The 19,690-nt window shown below is 37.3% G+C and overlaps 1 protein-coding gene across 2 annotated transcripts in view; it reads right to left on the bottom strand.

The window, feature by feature from the left end:
• The window catches only part of CTDP1 (CTD phosphatase subunit 1), a 101,003-nt gene that overhangs the window by 42,581 nt on the left and 38,732 nt on the right, over nt 1–19,690 (bottom strand). The window contains exon 11 of one of the 2 annotated variants that reach the window (XM_057377872.1): nt 14,102–14,267. The exons of the other annotated variant lie outside the window; for it this stretch is intronic. Within the exon in view, the coding sequence (XP_057233855.1) occupies nt 14,102–14,267 (166 nt within the window). The remainder of the gene's footprint in view (nt 1–14,101; nt 14,268–19,690) is intronic. 2 annotated transcript variants of the gene reach the window in all.

Below are 19,690 nucleotides of genomic sequence, written 5' to 3'. Positions count from 1 at the left end.
CTGGTAGATTGATACTACCAATCATCAAGCATAAAGGCGAGTYGGTACACCTTCAACAAACAGCTGGTACATTTAAATTTAACCACAGGGTTTCCTGGTCTCACAAGAGGAGCAGAAGCACTGACAATTTGGGGGTCCTGATGCAGACTGATGCAACAAAATGATCTTATTGCTCATTGTGTGATATCTCMGAGACAGCAGCCAGCTTAGTTACCTTCAACTACTTTTTAAAGCTGGGTTACTGGTTAGCTACAAAATTTCCCTGTCCCATACTTTATGTCTCCACTAACACCCAAGCCATACCAGTACACCACAGCAGGAATAACTGCTGAAAAGAGACTTTGGATAAGTGTTTCTATTAAATGTGTAGCCACAACCTGAGTAGTGGAAGACTGAAACRRGAAACAGACCAATGGCTTGGAGAASTTATGTTCAAAGTATTGTCATATGCTCCTTTCTGACCAGTGTAGCATCTCATAATCTGATGAACTGAACCATGCACTACTACTGCAGTCTATTTGGTATTATCAGCAAATTCTCTTCTGGAGAGTAAAATTGGTGTCAATGGGCCATCTTTCAAGTTTTCCTTAACCTGCAAGTCTTAAAAATACAAAACAAAAAAAAAAACCTGCAACAGAACAGAAACTCAAGTTGCATGCTTAAGTTCAAGTGCCACGCATTACTAAGTGTTCTGACTTYGCTTTAGGCAAACCTTCACCTTAAAGAAATGAGGCAGTGAGTGAGACCACACGTGAGAGTGAGTGAGACCCCCTATTTGTTGCACTCAAATTCTGTTACAAATTCTGCTTTTGGCAGAAATAAGCACTATCTAAACATCCAGTGACTGGAATACCTAGAAAGTCTGTTGGTGCTATACAAACACAATACTAAGGCACACAAACTCATAGAAGCAAAGGAAAGGGACGAGGAGAAAATTCTTATACAAATACATCTTTGATGTTCTTTAACTCACAGAAACTACCAAGTGTGCAAAATGAACAAAGACTAACATCACCGTAGTCTTTTCCCAGCCGACAAAAAAAGGCTCGGTAAAGACTAGAAGTATCCATACCTATTCCCTTTTGGTTTAACACAGGTGGACACTTCAGGGATTTCAGCTTTGCATGTGTCACTACAGCTCCTACCTTGCAAAACTTCATAGCAACAAGTGAAAAAGTTGCAACAGTCTGCAGCTGCACTGCTCACCCCTGTTTTAAAACAAGACAGTTTCACACTTCTTCTCAAAGCTACCYTTTCTCTAAGGCAGAAAGTATATTTTGCTGATACATAGCAAAGAACAGCTTTGCTTATAATTTTTCAAGATGCTAAGAATTGTCAGTCTGGCTATTAACTGAAGCAGTTTTGCCAGAAGTTGTCAAAACTTTCYTCTTATTCCTAGAGATTTATCAAGAGACATGCATAACCTAAATTTCTTTAAAAATAAATGAATCTAATTTGCTAATGAAAGAACACTTGCACAAGTTGTTTAAATAGTGTCATAAAATACCACTGACATATTAGGTTAGAAGTCCTAACATTCTATTAGAAATGACACATGGCAATTTGAGAGGGCACACAGCCTAGGCTCTAGTGATCTTTTCTGACACTTCATTGCCAAGGCGAGACATCTGTAGGAAGCTGCTAATGAAGTGCTGAGGGCAGAATTATATCAGTATGTTAGTATCAAGGAATTATACAATTTCTGAGCTCCTAATCTGGTTTTATACTATTTAGGTTACATAAAGAAATAGAAATTTGGGTAAAAATCATTTAGCATAAAAAATACTTAGTCTATTTGTACAGTTTCTAATCAGCCCCTCAGACTTAGCCTTTGCTGGACGTAAGCCTTATTTTACAACTGTTTTTTGAAACATCAAAATATTGTCAAGTGACCTTTGACAATGTCTGCTCTCATGTAGTGTCACTTAAAAACACAAAAGAAAAGAATCCATGGATGCAGAATATATCTATTGCAATGTTCCACTCCATGAGCATTTTGCAGAGGATAGTGTACTGATGGCCCAAACCTAATGGGATTCCTAGGCAGCAAGTTAGGATGAAGTGTCATCACTCCCACTGTGGCCCAGCTGATAAGTTTTTTTTCTAAAGCAGTGAGGCTGCTCTGAAGAGGTAGGGACACGTTTCTTTCACTCTTGCAGCTTGATAACTGTCTAAATGGTTTTTGAAAGAGAATTGGACAGTTCTCAAAATATACTCCCTATTTTATCTGGGAATACCTGCTGAACTGGTGGATGGAGTTTAAAATAGTGGTTTCTTTCTAATGATATGTGATCCAGGTTTTTGCAGCCTGTGTTCCTAAACAGAAAATTTCAGCTTTTATGAAAAGTACTACTAGGACACTAATCTACATATTCCCTTTCAAGTCATCCCCCAAAGGCATTAGTTAATAGTGCAGCCAACCTGCATGTACATTTAGCACATTATCCTTGAAAACTKCAGAGAAGCATTTAGGGCTTAACCCATTTGGTTATTCCATTAAAATGAGAAAACCAAGAGTGGGAGGGAACTTGATTTGAACTAGTTTCCAAACCCTTCAACCTGAATTACAGATTATTTAAACTATCTTTGAGGCTCTAATGCATTTCAGCTCAAACACTAAACTCCTGAAATGCTGCAACCAAAAATGCAGTCTCTTACTSAACAATCATGATCAGAACATGTTCTAGCACAACAGCCACAAACATGGTCTTATTCCAGAAGATGTAAGAACCCAAGTAATCCTCACCCTAGAAAGAAGATATATAAAAGCATAAAAAGAGTTGCTGATACACACAATATGCACACTACTGTTCCATTTTTTGCAACTCAACTTTCAAAGCTTTCTTTCAATGAGTCCTTATTATCACGTTTTAACAAGAATCTCTCTTAGCACATGGCTGGGTTTTACCATCCCAAGGTTGACTAAAAGCATATCTTTTGCTTAGAGAGACTGAATATTCATCACTACATACATATTTCAGAGAAAAATAAGGGCTTTTTTCCTTTTGAGAGGTTGAACTCCTTTACTTCTTGTAGGATATAAAGCAGAAKTTCAGAAGTTAGAGACTAAGTAAAATTGAAAACTTTATGGTGAGAATTAAAGACAGGCAAAAACCAGCTTTCATTTACCTGCATGCACAAGTCTTCTGCAGTTATCGCAGCTGCAAAGGAATTGAATCTACTGCTGCAGAGTGACTGGGACACAGTTGGGCACACTAGCTCAAAAMCACTGCTATAAAAACACAGATTTGCTGTGTTCAGTATAGATTTATTAACACATACTGTGAACAAACYCACCCTATGATAGGTAAGCCAGCTTGCATCTGCCATGACTTGCTAATTTTAACCTAGCATTGCCAGACATCAGCTGGCTTCATGAAGCATTATTTATTTGCCAGTGAAYTCCCCTCTTCAATAAGCCTGATTAGCTTGGTTTTATTACCACAAGAGCCAAAAGATTAATCAATATGCTCAAGCTAACAAAAGCACCTCAAATAATAACCACTGGAGAAAACTATTCCTGGTTTTACAAGAAATGTAAGGATGACAATGAAGATAGAGCAGTTTTGCATGGTTTCTACTGAACTGGGCAATGGGACTGCTTGACTCTGCACAGATAAGCATGAAGCTTTTAAGTGAAATAGTGCAGAACTATGAGCACTGTGTATGTGGAAGYATCCTGCATAGCTAGCCTACTCAGCAGCAGAATTAGGAATGGAGTAAGTTAGGGGGAAAAAAAGGAAAGAAACAATCCATAATACAGTGAAACATAAGACCAGCAGCTGTAGAGTGGTCTTTTCTACAACAAGCTCAATATTAATGTGACTGAATACTATGCAGGTTCTGATATGATCTCTGTGTCATGGTATGACAGCTATATCCAACCCTCAATACCTCTGTGATGAAGCAAGTTTCATCTTGAAGCAYTGAAATGTTTGGGATAGACAGCTGTCTGTGTTCATCTCAGAGAAAGCAGTATCATCATATTTGCTACAAGGAGCTGACTGTGACCCCTGACAATTAGAAAGTGAAAGCTCATATACAAAACCTGTAACAATACAGAGTAACAAACAACATTCTCTCAAGATCTAAAATTAATATCACTACTGTAGATATGAAAAAGTCACTCTAGCATAGCCATTTGGGTAATTATTCATTTTGTGACTCACTGCAATAGAGAATTTTGTACAACAGTAGAGGGCTCTAGTTCTGCAGCATTTCTCAACCTCTGTTAAAGTAGCACATCAAATGGAAATAGTGGTGCTGACACAGGAGCTAGAGCACTTGGAGGTGAAGACTATCACACAGAGGCAGAGTTGAGTGGCTGTATTCAGTGCGCCTGAAGCTGGTGCCAGACAAGAACAAAGACTACCAAAGCAGAGATTTTTCCCTTCAAAATGTCTCTGAAGTGAGCAATTGCAATTATGCATTTGTTAAATTTAACAAGAAATCACTTTATGATAACTGATCAAGATCAGCTGTTTAAAAAGAAATGGGACAAACAACTGTCCTTCAATGCTGCATTTAGAAATAACCCAGCTTTTGTGTCACCACAGTGTATTTGCATTTTTATTGCCCCAGAATTCTCAACACAAATTATGTTTGCTAGCAGACTAGCAAGTGTTTGCAAAGATTCTTCACAGCACTTATATTATGCTATACTGCATATAGATACTTCTTTGTATGTTGAAATACATGTATCAGAAGATCTTGATAAAACAACAATAAAAAAAAAAAGTTCTGACAAAACAGTTCAGACTTAGGCCAGGATTTGAGCAGACACCTGTAAATATCACTCATGGAGGATATCAGCTCAAATTTAAATGTAAAAACACGTTAGACTCATGGTAAGGCTCAATCAGGCCCTGTATGCAGTTGCTCAGAATTATGTTAGGGATCAGCTTGCAARTTGTTTAACATGGGTCATGCAACTCACTTTCAACTGTGACCAATTAGTGTTGACAGTGTACCTGCATTTCATTTAGCATATGGAGGTAGACATATACATTAAAATGAGGCTATTGAACTCTATTTAAAGAGGTTTTGGCCCATTTTTTGGTGAGTAAATAACCAGCTGAAAAAGGCTTTCAGATTGTCTTTACTAAGGCCAGGCAGACAAGGCTGCAGATACATAATGTACTACCAGAGGCAGYTGAAAAACTGACAATGTATGGAAAAGCCGTCTCCCCTATAGAATAACCAACACCTTGTATATACATTCTAGAGGTGGAAGCTTTATAGAACTACTTTCCATTTTGTTTGGAGTAACATTATGTTAATGTATTTGCTATAAAAGCAGGCATAGTTTAAAAGCCAGAAGTTGTTAATATCTGCAGTATCACAAAGCTCAAGATTTATCCTTACTTGCATAATAACTTTTACTCTATGCTTAGCAGAATGATAGCAACATGGAAAAAGAAGATAATCCTTAAAAACCCAAGCTTATAATGAAATAATTTTGTGAACACCTTTGGAAGAATGGTAGAGGATCTGAACCAGCTGCTGACGGAATTAGGAAAGTATGAAGACTATGTGAGATTGCAGAAGCATCTTTGCTGACAAGTAAATCAGATCAGTCTTGGACTAAGTTTTGCCTGGATTTACCTATTTTTCTATTGACAATCTATCAATCTGATTTACTTCTTTCAGATTCCTTAAAAAGAAGTTAGAGCTCAAGTAAGCATGGCTGCTTCTTTAGTTGATGCCCATTAGGTGAGACCTATTACTACTATCTATTGTAGCAAATATTTATACTTATGATTAAAGTACTGTTAAAATAACTAGATATAACAGAAGTGAGGTCTCAATAAAAAAAAAAAGGGAATGGTCTGAAGTTGTGTCAGGAGACATTTMGGTTGGATATTAGAAAAAGGTTCTTCCCCCAGAGGGTAGCTGGGCACTGGAACAGGCTCCCCAGGGAAGTGGTCACAGCACCACAACTGACAGAGTTCAAGAAGCGTTTGGACAGTGCTCTTGGGTACATGGTGTGACTCTTGGGGATTCTGCGATGCAGGGCCAGGAGTTGTGGGTCCTACCAATTCAGCTTATTCTGTGAAATGTTTTCTTTTGTTTTCTCCCAATACCCTGACCAGCCAATAASTTGATTGATCATGTTCATTTTGCTTGAAAGTCTTACACCCCATTTTAATAAAAAACTTGTCATGACTGCCATCAAACTAATTCTTACATATATAAGTCGTTTCCATTTTTATCTACAAAATACATATGTTTATACCATGTGCCATCTGAATGCCAAAAGTTTACAGTATGTTTCCCATATTTCTTTATGACATACAAATTAGAAAAAAAGCCTCTAAAATGAAAATAAGACATTCAAGTACACCAAAAACTGTGCTTAAATAGTATTTTCTGTGTWTGAAAACAGAAGTGATCCACAATTGATTGCCTACTTGAGATAATATCAACTTCGATAAAAATCCTTTTCCTATTTTGGTAATGAGTTGTCTCCTTGTAAAWCATGGTATTACCTAAAAAAGTCTCTTTCCAAACGCTTTTAAAAAGTGCTAAGGCAAGCTTGAACCATGATGCCCTCTTAGAAAACAAAACTAGCGCACCATCAGCTCTATGCAATTAATGCATAAACTCAAGGTCTGCAGAGAAATATCAGACCTGAAAAATAGGAAAATATATTTTTCCCATTTTCATAATCCATTTGAATATCACCAGCCTTCCGTACTACATGTATTTTGGTGTTATTTCTATAGATGAATAACAATYGGAGTGTCAATGTTTCTGTTCAGGATGATTTACAATTTGAGCATGCCCAATACTGACTAAAAAAATACATTTATGTTTTCCATAACTAAAAAAAAAAAGCATAGTTACTTTTTAGAATAGTTTTCATTTTTCAGTGGAAAATGAGTTCTTCAAAACAAAACAAAGAAAGGCAGAAGCAAACTACTAATGGCAGCTTCTTTTAAGTGCTCGTCTTTCCTCTCTCCATCACACTGTACTGATATCTTAATTCTATCCTGCTGATTCTCACTGCTAAACCATTAAAAAGAGTACTGGAAAATTTACTCAATCTTCTCTACTAATCAGATGAGATACAATGTTAAAGCAATTATTTCACCCATAATACATAAATGCTCCATTACTTCTGTATTAATTAACCACATTAGAGAAGGGTGAATGTCAAAATCTTAAAACTGGGGAGAAGCAGTAAAAATACTTTCCTTGTTATACAACAACTTTAAGCTATGTTCTTTACAAAACCACATTGCATTTCTTTGTGAATCAGCCAGCTATCACACCAGCAAGTGCTTCATGAAGACAAACCAGCACCGTAACTCCCAGCATCACACCATTTCTCTCCAGAAAAMTCATCACTCAGTGAAAGAAAGCAACAACAGATTTAGTCTTGCTGGCTTAAGCCATTTGGCAATAAGCACTCCACAGTGGAAACAAAAAGCCGTCCAGAGCATGGGGGCAAGAGGGGATGTRAGAGTCAGCATGTGATGGAAGGTGAGAACAGGGCTGTCAGTCAGGAAACAGCACCAGGAAAGCACCAACACACCACGACCAGCTAATCCAACTCTCCTCAGGTCTGCTTATATCACAAGATGCTTTGGCAAATCCTTTTCATAGTCTCTTACAGTCTTGATAAAGAGCAGCATGTTTACCTTTCTTACTTCTCAGTACATGCACTTTCACTAATAGTTACTTCAAATTTTTTTTTCAAGTTCAGTGTGAGTGAAAGTTGTCTAATAACTGCAAAGCAAGACCTCATCGCTTCCAAGGGCCAAAGTGCCTGGATGCCAATCACTAACAACAGCAAGTGCACACACAGGCTCATTCTYTTAAGTTCAAAAAGAGGTATAATTTATAAGAAGTGAACCAAATTTAGCATCTGTACAATTTATGACATAGTATGTGCTAAGATGTCAAACGAGAAATTTTGTGTGAGAAATGTACTTGTGGAAAWTCAAAGAGCTGTTCATGTGCAAGTTAATTGTCCAAGGAAGCCCAGGCAGCTATTAGTTGCCCTAGAGACCACATCCTCCACATTAAATTAGTACTTTTTAACTAACCAAAAGGCTAACCATTTACTGAGATAATAGTTTTCACCAATTTGAAGGAGAAAAACACTCCCTCTCAATTCACTGCATAGTACAGCTACTAACTTGAAATAAAAAACCCCAGAAATTAAGGGATAAATTTATTTAAATAAAAGCAAAATTCAGAGTCACAAAATGTAAAAGCATAAGTAGCCTTATGTAAGAGCAGAATGTTGCAATTTCAGTCTTTATATACGGCATATAAATTACAACTTAGTTAAAGGAAAAGAATGTGCAGAATACATCCCAAATCAACAGATTCACGTTGGTGCAAAAGTAGCTCATTAGGCAATTCCCACTCAAGAGCAATCTGTATACTTAAATGCACTGGGGCACAGAACATACCTTTGYAATGCAGTCACTCTGCAGCTGCTGACCACATAGCCTAACCAGATGGTAGGAATCTCTGCAGCTCTACTAACTGAAGTGAGAGATGGGAAAGCTAAGAGGTTGGACTGGTGTCAGATTCACTCCCTCTATTCCCCCGTCCCAAGTCCCAAACTGAGTGGAATTTAAACCAGCAAAATATTTTACCTTAGATGGCAGAGATGATGACACTTTACAAGATACAGATGCTACTCTCAAACAMACTGACCAAAACACATTAACAAACACAAAAGCCTAAGCATCATACAACTAGTAAACTATGTGTGCACAGCTGTTCCAGGATATTAGTAATCCCAGGTCATCTCATATGAGAAGGCACTGCAAAAGAAACAGAAATCTTTCTGCCTTACTGAACTTTCTGCCTTACTGAACAGAAATCATACTGCCTTACTGGTAGGTCCTTTTGAACTTCCTTCCCATTAGTGAAGCCCAAAGACTGGTCCTGAAAGTACTGACAGATGTGAGCACCTATGGCTGTCTGTCTTCTGTTACCATGGATGTAGCAGCAGTCGAGATACGAGCAATTGAGAGCAGGATCTTGAGCTCAGCTCACAGTAATTTCTTTTTCCTTTATCACTGACATTTTATAAGGGAGCATCTTAGATTCTTACTATGCATTTCCACTATTTACATAGACTGGTGAATTCGAAAGCACCTGAAAAATAACGTAAAGGGAACTGTACTGACAGCCACAGCTCTGAAAGGAACACAGGAGAATAATTTGTAGCCAAAAGGAAAAGAGGAATGAAAACCCTTGACTTTGTTTACTTACCTCATGGTCAAGCCATTTATCATACTTAAGAATGTCAACCTCATTATGAAAGGGACACATACTTAAAAAGGGGAAATCTTTAAGATTATATAAAGCAGACAATTTTTAGAACAAGATAGCACAAGCGTAAAAATCAACTTTTGTGTCTGCAACAGATCTCTTCAAAGAAGGAAYACATTTTACTGAAAAGCACAGTCAAGGTCCATCAGGAAGCAACTGGTATATAAAAACAAACACAGCTTATTTATAACACATAGGGCACAACACTGTTARGATTAGATCAACTTAGGTAACTGTACATGATATTATCCTAGTTCTAAGGTTCTCTCCAAATATAATTTAGGAATACCAATTTATAGAAAACTATTCTTARTAAAAAGGAACTAGCAATCAATTCTGAAGAAATAGGTTCACAAGATGATCTATGAGTAATCTTTGGGAATTAGAGCTGCATGGCAGCCTGTACTGACATAATCAGTTATGAATGGCAAGACATGTGTACATCTTCACGGGATTTGTATTTCATTCTCTTCCTTTGCGCAACTTGTTTTAGCTAATAAATCTTATTTCTGGAAACAAATAGAGTAATCTGAAGCCTGGATTCCACTTTCTGTTTTTTCTCAGTAAACTACAGCAGRTCCACACAACACAGCAGTGCCTGATAAGTCAGGAACCTCCACCTATCCCTGGCAAAGGATGACAATGCAAACAGTCACACCCAAAGCMCAAAACAAAAGGCCTTGCACCTCTATGGTAAGCAGGTAAGCAAGTCCATTCCTGCTGAAATAGGGAACMAAAGGAACTGCAGATAGCCCAGCTTTTTCTCCCTACAGAACACCCTTCTGCAATAGTTACTTTCCAACACAGACACTGGAAGTAAAAGTAGACACCTTCCCTGAAACGTGATAAAATTGATCTTGAGAAAACAAGAGTCATCCCGAACAGCTGTAACAAACAAGAGATATCTAGTTAGATATTGACTGCATTTAATTGATTGGAAATAATTTCTTTGAAGATTTTTTATTGGTGAACATTACAGCATACTGGATACAATTCAACATAAACAGTATGTTTATAGAACAACCTTTTCCAGGCCATGTAGCAGATAACCAGTTATTTAGAAGTAAAAGATTATCCAGTCCTTTAAAAATTACTGTAAACAAGCTAATTTAACTGGCAACATTTGATTTTGCTACTCTTTACTGTTTCACAACAAACAGCAGCAATCAGTTGCAAAGCACCTGGGTCAGGATAGCACAGAAAATGAGGAAAACATTCTCTGGACTGTGAGGCAGCAGCACCAGGAGGCTGAATATTTCCAAAGTAGAGATACTCTGATTTGGTAATTGCTTGTTGAATGGCAATTCTATCACACATTGAATACTCTTGTGCTTCCACTATTCTAAAATTTGAAMAGACCTTCATGCTAGAGGGAAAGGAAGCTACCATTATATCCGATCTCCCATATCTTTCACTGAGAAAGACACAAAAGAATAACTGACCTTAAACTGCACCCGGTAGCTGAGATACTATTAATTTCCTTTGATTTACTTGGTACCCATAGCTCAACTACAACTGAAAAATATGAGAAGATAAAAATCTATGTAAGATCAAATTTTTATAGAGATGCATATCTATGGTAGTTCTWCCCTATGGAACAATGAAACAGCTACAGCTTTTTTACTAGGAAAAGCAACAAGCACATGTTTAAATAGGTTAAGGCAGGAAAGGGATTTAATTTGGGAATATATCATAATTAAATTCTCTTTATCAGCTTTCATTTTGATTCTTCTAGCAAAACTCTCCCACATATAAACTACATGCAAATTCTGTATTACCAGGGGCTGTGTGGCCTTGCACAGACTTCTGCAAAGAAAAAGAAAGATTATCTTTAGATGTTAAGTGCAAAGGAGTTATTTATTGCTAGTCATAGYTATAGAAACAGAATATAAGAATGATAGCATTTCCTATTTAATTTGATTGAAAAAAATCCCAGTGCCTAAAGCTAAAAGACTSCTTTTGATCTTATCTGAATTTGTGAGGGAATTCAGTAGAAATACTGAGGATGCAGTTTTAAAGCTTTACATGCAGTTCTGCCTTCACTCTCATTCCCTGCTCTTCGCATCTTCTGCCTGCTCCTGGCACTAGCACTCATACAGCAGCAATTGTAGGCTATTTCAGGAAGCTGGAAAAGATGAAGATTAACCTGGAAAATGAACTTTTCTGTCTCAACCAGCTCCCTGAGCTGGCGTGCCACAGCATCAGTGCCTTGGGGCAGGGACACAACAGTTGAGCCTSGATTGGCTTACACTGCAGCAAGTCCTGCTGGAACTTGCTTTGCCTCTCCTTGGACCATATACTCCTAACCCAAACAACTTTAGCATGAGCACCTGGAGTTGTGGAGCAAAAAACACTGCTGCGACTGGAACACAGTCCCTTACTCTGCCCAGGCAGTCTGCAGCCAGGAGTAGCTCTTGTGGCTGCTGTAGATACTCGAATAGATAAGAATGAAACAAAAGCATTTTTGTGGCAGAAAGCAAAAGTTTTGCATTTCTTAGTGACATGATTCCAGAAAGGTTTTTAGCTTTTATCATGTTTTGATGAAGAATGATGTGAGGGCAAACACCTTTCTCTGGAAGTTAAACTAGTCACAGTGTGACCTAAGTCAACTGAGTCCCAGCTAGCAAGGCTTATCAAGGTAATTTTCACTTTATTTGCTAATGTTCCTGACAGCAGAATCTCCTGTGTACACTCCACTAAACTTTTATATTTTATAGACTACATAACCACACATCATCCCTGTTTCTTAAGTACACTCCCACACAATGTCATAAAACCCTGCTTTATTACTTGCATTACTTGTACATGGACACAACACCTTTACTAAGGTGATGTTAGCAGTCCCAAGTTTTCCTTCCCTTTTATAGCCAGCTCCCAGGAGACAATGATCTGTTGACAYTACCATGTCCAGTTCAAGATCAGCTTCCCTGATATATGTCCTGCATGCACCMTTCCTCCAAGTATCAGTGCTAATATTTGATCTTTGATCAAATCACGTTGGGAAGCTAAAATATCACAAAAATCCCACCCTGCTTTGGCATCAAACAAACCCCAAACATACCCCCCACTACTGTCCAAGGAACAGAGACTGGTGGAAGGGAAAACTTTTGGCAGCAACTGTAACCTCAAGTCATAGTCCTGGAACCAAAGCTAAATCAACTATGAAAAAAGAGTCACTGGAATTTGGGCTTCATTTGTTCTGAAGTGCATGTAGTTTAGTTTCCAAACACAATATGTTGATTAAGCAAAAGCATAACTTAAAAACAAATCATTGTAATTTAAAATGTTTATATTTGTAGGAGAAGTAGAAAACATTTAATTTTTTAGTCATAAATGCAGCAGCCGAGAGCAATCAATCACAAAATGAAGAGTGCCAAAAGAGTCAGACTTTTTACAAGGTTCCAAATAGTATCTTTAAAAACAGAACAATAAATACTTTATGCAGTGAGTCTGAAAAACATCCACAATTCCTTTTGGCTCAGTGAACACATTGCATCAGCAATTCATTAATATTTTTTAAAAGCCACATTACTGGGAAAAAATGTTAGTACATAAAATCATAAAAGCAACCCATAAGATCAATGGTCTTTAAGTACCACTGATGATACAGATGGAAGACACAGAAGGATTCAGGGACTAGTATCATAGCAAAGAAGAAATACTATTTCTGGTAAAGTTTATGATCAAATGGGCAAAGTATTTCAGAACAAAAAGCACAATAAATCAAAAGTTGTCAACTCCAAGGGTTACCAGGTGAAGTTAAAAGCCTGAACTCGCTTGAAATTCAAAGATCATTATAGCAGTTGGAAGCTATCGGGCATTTCCCTAGAATACCAGCTTGAAGCTCTGCCASAAGTCCATCTTGAATTTACCCTGTACTGTATACATAAAGTCTCTGTCTYTCCTCAGTGAAAATGCAGTTCTCTTCTCATACTTTTTTTACATTTTCTGAAGAKAAGTCAAGGTCTGTTATGGCTAGAACCCTGGAATGAACTTAYTGATAAGAACATGGCAAGTGTTCTAAGCTAGAAGATGAATTCAAACTCCAGGGTCGCGAGATTTTACGGTAAAGTCACACAGAGGATAAAGCAATGAAAAAATGGTGCACAGTTACAGGCAATTTTTTCCTGTGTATTATTTAATACTATGTAAGGTGGTGGCTCATTTGAAAAAAGTGCACAGAATGTTAAGTGAAAAGTGAGCAGCTGGAGGTCCGCAACGAATTACAAATAATGTGCTTTTGTAAGGAAGACGTGCAGTTCACTCTGCAACAGAAAGCTCCCTTCACCTGCAAAGCCATTATAGCTATGACTTAACCACACTGTAATTACATGTCTATGGATAATAAAGTCCCATGCTCCCATTTGTTTCCCTGATCTTCCAAACAGCCTGTGCCTTTYACATCTTAGGACCTCTCTTCTCCCATCCCATCACTGATTTTTGTCCAGATTATTTTGAGAATTATGTCAAAAAAATCCAAAAAATAGCAAAACAAATCTAAAGCGACRTGTGGCAAAGCTATCCACAGGGCAAATTTGATAACATGTTTAATGTGAAAAAGCTATRCTTAAATTAAATTCTACTTTAAATGTCTACTTAAACATCACATTACTCTGTTCTACTTTGCAGAACATAATTTCATTTTAGCCTCAGCTGTACTTTTGTCTGCTGTGGCTTTTTATTTAAAGTTACTGTAGTACCATACAAAGTCAGTTCACATACATGCATAATTTTACAAAAGTTAAAACTTATGAATAACTAATGATTGTCACGCTAGGTATCTGCCAGAATTAATTAAGCTCACCTCTTTATCCATACTCTCTAAATCCTCCTTACACAGAGTGTACAGGGGCATTGTTTCAGACATACTTGGCTGGCGTTTCCTCTTAGATGGACCAGGCTGCTCTTCATTTTCACTTGCTGGTAGGTCATCTTCTTCAAACATCTGCTGTTGATGTGGCTGAACAACTCTGAAAAAATTCAGGGGTCTCACATAAAGATTTACTTGATTCAGAGCTACAAATAAAACCATATAAACAATTTATCACTGCCACATAGCTACAATTTTGCTTAATAAAGCTCTGTGTTCATCAACAGAAGGTCAGTCAAGTCTCCTAATTAATGCTTTTAAGTCTGACAGTTCATGTTTATATTCTACCTTTGACAAGGCATCCGCTCTCCTGCCTTCCCACTGTTTTTTTTAAGTAACCATCAAACCTTTCTTGCTGCCAAGAGCTTCAGTAACTGCAGATGCATTGCCCTTAAATACGTTAATGTTCCTGCACAAGTGGAGTTTCCCCATCACTTGACACATTTATCATCCTGAAARCAATGCCTACATTCTAATGCATTTTTCCTGATCTATGCTAGGCTTTTAAGTCTCTAAGTATACCCTTCTATTTCTCAACCTTACAGACAAGAGTTCTGCATGGAGAAAGCTCACTTCTGCAGTGTCAATCTTTAGACATTTCCCACATGCTCAGCCTGGATAAGATGCAAAACAGCCAATACTTCTTTTTGGCTAGGGTGTTGAAATATGGTAGCATTTTCTTTCAGTCTGTATTCTATTACACTGTAAGCTATTGTACTTAATTCAAACACGCAGATACAAAAAGGAGTATCAAAATGTTCATTACAATGGATAAAATAATAATAACTTAATGGGAACTGCCTYATGATAGTAATAAAAAGATAAGACTACATGTGGAACAACAGCAGGAGACTTCTACCTTCCTTRGGCAAATTTTTCTGTGACTATTACRTACTAAAGACTTCTGGAASCGAAAATTACTACACGATACAGTGTAAYCACTGTACTGGTCTGTCACATTAGTCCCCTGGAACAAATTAGAGCAGCTCAGCACAACCCAGAATCCAATTCAAAGGTCATAAACCTCATGGRTCAAAAATTATTTATGTTAGCCGTAAGACTGTGTATGTGTAGAATTTCTACCACAAGTAGGTATTAAAGTGACTGTATTTGAAATCACAAGCTGTTTCRAGCTGCAACCAGCAGGTGAAAGATCATCAACCTGTTTCTGAAGATAACTGTGACTAAAAAAGGGCACAGTGTAGTCWCTGCTAACAAGAGTTTCTGTGCAGGATGGGTAATTCTCATCAAGACAGCATTTTCAAGAAACAGCTTTAGACCAGCAGTCCCCCACAAAAAAAGCCATTATTAACTTATGCAAATCCAGTCAGTCCTAGGTAAGGTTCCAGAAAATCGTTTCTCCTCTTGTAACTTGGCAACTTCTTAAGTTTATCTAAATATCAAGGGTTTTTTTTTACCTCAGTACTTGAATTCCTGAATGTATTAAATCTGAAAGCCGTACAGATTTTGCTGTTGATTTTGCTTGCACAAAGCTTGATTTCTCTCATTTTGAGAGCTCATATTTCCCAAATACACATTTCTCTTCTCAGATCCCATGAATAGGAGCCGAAAATTTGAATTCTTCTTTTGAATGGGAGGAGGTGAGGGAAAGGAACCAAGACATTGCTGTGCTACCCAGACCTGCAATATCTGCTGCAGAAAACACCCACCAGCACAGCACAATTCAGCACCACAGCAGACACATGACCCTTTGTAATCAAGTATTTCTATACAGTAGAATTTCTTGTGAAGCTAAAACAATTTGGGTGCTGTGGAAATGAACTAACTGAACTGTTTTCCTTCTGGAGTTTCTCACCACTGCTATCAGTGGGGTGTTTTTTACTTCCCTCTACTATGTTTTCTATTTTAAAGACCAGACTGTCTTCTTTTGCTATCAAATCGTGCTCAGACAGTAATCTTCATAGGTAAATGAGGAAAACGATACAGCATTCCACTATATTTTCCAAAATGTTCTTTTAAATTATGATTTCCATGCCTTTTTAATAGGTAAGCTAGGCAAGAAAGGCAGTGATGCCATTACATTCTTAGCAAAACAGAGAAGGACAAAACAAAAGCTACAGACACCTTACATGACTCTATTAAAAATACAACAACCGTGACCATTCCAARAGCTACAGCGAAGGTATATGTAGCAGGGCAGCCAAGCAGATTTTCTTAGACTAGAAATAAATCCAGCATATGTTTTTAGGGACACATTATCATAGTTGACAAGAACTCTTCCTTTTGCAAAATAGAGTGAGATCATATTTGACTACATTACACACAGTTATTAACTGTAAAATAACTGTAYGAATAGCTTCTAAAAGCTTCGGTCAGATGTTTTTCCAGTATTGTTCAACTAATACTAGATAAGAAGCACTGGGCCTTCTCATGAAAGTTCCAAATGCAGTGTGAAACAAAGTCTTCTTTAAGGTTTGTAAGACATTTTYATTTTGCCAAAAACATTTTTTAGGCTTTTACATTTTCAGCTTCCTGATAAGGGGAATAAAAATTAAAAACAAAAAAAGCAGGAATTTACATTTATTTCTAATCAAATGAGATTYATGAGTACTTTAAAAAAAAAATAACACTATCTTCAACCCTGAAGAGGTTGGCTGGCACTTGCCAGTCTTACATGCACAAAGACATGCATGTGCAGGGTGAGTTCAACATCTGCGGAAGTAACAAGCACTTTCCTAGAGACTACATCAGAGTGAAAACTAAAATAACATTATTATCACAGAAGTGTTAAAAATATGTAAGTTCTAGTCATGTATTCAATTTGACACTTCATATTTTTGCTGTGATAGTAAGATTGATAAAACTAAATGGAAAAAATAATAACGATTAGCATATAAATTCAGACAAAAATGTTGTAAGTGAAATTAATTTATACAAATGTTCAAGTATGGCTTCAGTCACAAATATCTGCTTGATGCACCTCTTCAAACCAACCATTCAGTGCATCACAGCATTATTTAAAACCAAGGTTCCATTTTTGATTTCACATGTAAACGATATCCATATTTTAAGCCTTGCCTCATCTGTCAGTGTATTACTAGTGTTCACTAAAATGTAACTTGCTGTACAATTTTTTTCTTTATTCTAGTCCAAGCTGCCATTAGCTTTTGCATTACTTTGAACAACACTACATTACACATCTCATGACCCATTAAAATATTACTGTTTATTGCAAAATCTGTAGAATGCTGTTTCTGCACGAAAATACAAATCRTTGAGACACATAAGGCACGTTAAAGCTCTGACATATATGTTATTTTTAGAGAGGAATCCCGCCTGTTCTCAGACAGAGAAGTGTTGCTGACCACCAGCAGCCCCTGAGCATCAATGAAGTCCCTTCCCTTTTACAGCTGCAAACTTTTTGTCACCCTTCTGCTCAGGCTGCAACAGCCATGACAAAAAAGCAGGTGCTCAAGTCTCAGAGCTGAGCACAACAGCAAGATCTGTGCTTGAATAGTTGACTATGTTATCTGAACCATCTGTAAATTCACTGGTAACAGTTTCACTGCAAATTGCATGTACATATTTAAACTAATTAGATCCTATTTTAAATTATGCTTCAAGTTAYAGAAAGAAACTAAAAATTCGGAACCCCAATGCAGTGACAATATAAACATTCTACTGAAATGGTATTCAGATAACTTGAAGCCCTCTGGAATAATCAGYCCTGCAAGAGGTTCTCTCATAAGCACAAGAAGGTCTATTCTTGGACTAAGAGACCAAGAACTATTGCTATGCCATKTGCAGCTACCACGTACCCAAGGGCTTCTAGTCACAGCAGTGCAATTTTGTTTCCCACTGTCTGAAATTAAGATTTGAGAGACTATCAAAGAAGATTATTGGAGTCCTTGACCACACAACAGAAGCAGCTGTGAGTTCTAACAACTTTAACTCTGCTTAAATCCAATGGTTTAGTTACAAATATTCCCATTTTTCTGTAGAATGTGAACAAAAGAACACATTAAGTCTATCAGGACACAAAATGCATTGTCGTCTACCATGAAATTGCTGCATTAACATAGTTTTCTCTTAAGACAAGTATTATATCAAACTTTAAAGTGGATGTGAAGCTTTTTAAAAAAGTTATCATTGATGAATGCATTAAGACAACGCATACAGTACTGCCTCAGCTCTTCCTCAGTCAAGATACAGCTGTTCCTATTTGGCTTTTTGTTACTWCTTCACAGCCCTCCTGCTCTGCCTGCACTGTGGTACTTGATCGCTGCCTTGCTTTTCTCCTAGACTGCCAAAATACTCCTCAGGATTTTAACTCAAGAAGGCAGAACTGCTCCGAGGAATAGAAATGTGGCCCAATTAAGAGATTAAGCGTTTAGAGGTCACCAACTTCACCACTAGAACCAAGTCAGCAGGAAGTGAGGATGAAAATAATTTTTCTCAGCATAGATCTTATGCTCATCTCTTTTCTAACAGCTGCTTAGTTGTGGGGTGAAGTTGCAGCACTGAGTAATTGGATTCATGGTCTTCGATTAAAACATCTCCATTCTGAACACTGACAGTCAGAAAAAAAACCCACTGAAGTGAAATAAAAAAAGGGAGTAGAAAGGAGACAGCTTCACTACACCCTCAAAACCTGCATGGAGTGCTATGAAACTCAGCTAAAAGGACAGTTAGTCTATTTCTCTCCTTTTCAGTATGATGCTCAAGTTAAAAAGCCCCTCAGCATWAAGGACAAACAGGCTTAGGTGGGGACAAACTCTTCATCAAGTTGTTGACAAAGGTAGGGAAACCATTAAAACCTGTTCTTTTTAAAGCACKGAATGACAGATTAATATCAACATAACCCATCATACTAAGCACCTCTCAAGTGTCACGACAACTATATACAGGTACAACCTTCCCAGCTTTATTTTTAGAAAAATTCCGTTCCACAATAACTGACAAAAAAACCCAGAAGCTTTTCAGGTCCTCTCTGGATACATGCTGTGTCCTCCTTATTTTAAGTTTTTAATGCTCATTGAACATGGCATAGTAAGGTAAAACAGACTTTAAAAGACGCGGTTAAAAAGGAACTGAAAACAGGACATCTTCACAAACAAGAGACYCAAAAGCCTGTGTTGACAGCAACAGGAAAGTTGAAATAAGAGAAAGGCTATAAACAGATAGCAACTGAAAAAAAAACAAACCCAGGATGAAATATTTAACAATAGGAAGATATAGTGGAAACATAATAAGCGACACTACTACACTAAATCTTTACAAGTGATAACGCTGCTCAAGTGGCAGGGAAGGGAGAAGAAAGATAGAACACTCTGCGTTTATAGTTGTGATTTATATTTTTGGAAAACTGAAATTGAATTAAATGAAAACTAAATTGGTTTGTAACACCTGCTATATTATGATCACACTGTTCAAGGAAATGCTGATCACATTTTACAAAGAAAAGCTTTGCCTTTAAATGGATACTGCTTTGTCACTGGAGTCAACAAGCCTTGCTAAACTTTTTAGTATTCCAGAAAGTTAGAYATTTCATTTAGATAACTG

This window comes from Malurus melanocephalus, unplaced genomic scaffold (genome assembly GCF_030028575.1).
Source record: "Malurus melanocephalus ecotype Western Australia unplaced genomic scaffold, MMel_1.1 scaffold_329, whole genome shotgun sequence".
In the NCBI taxonomy this organism is placed as follows: domain Eukaryota; kingdom Metazoa; phylum Chordata; class Aves; order Passeriformes; family Maluridae; genus Malurus; species Malurus melanocephalus.
Note: the sequence above shows the minus strand (reverse complement) of the source record. Positions and strands in the feature narration are given on the sequence as shown.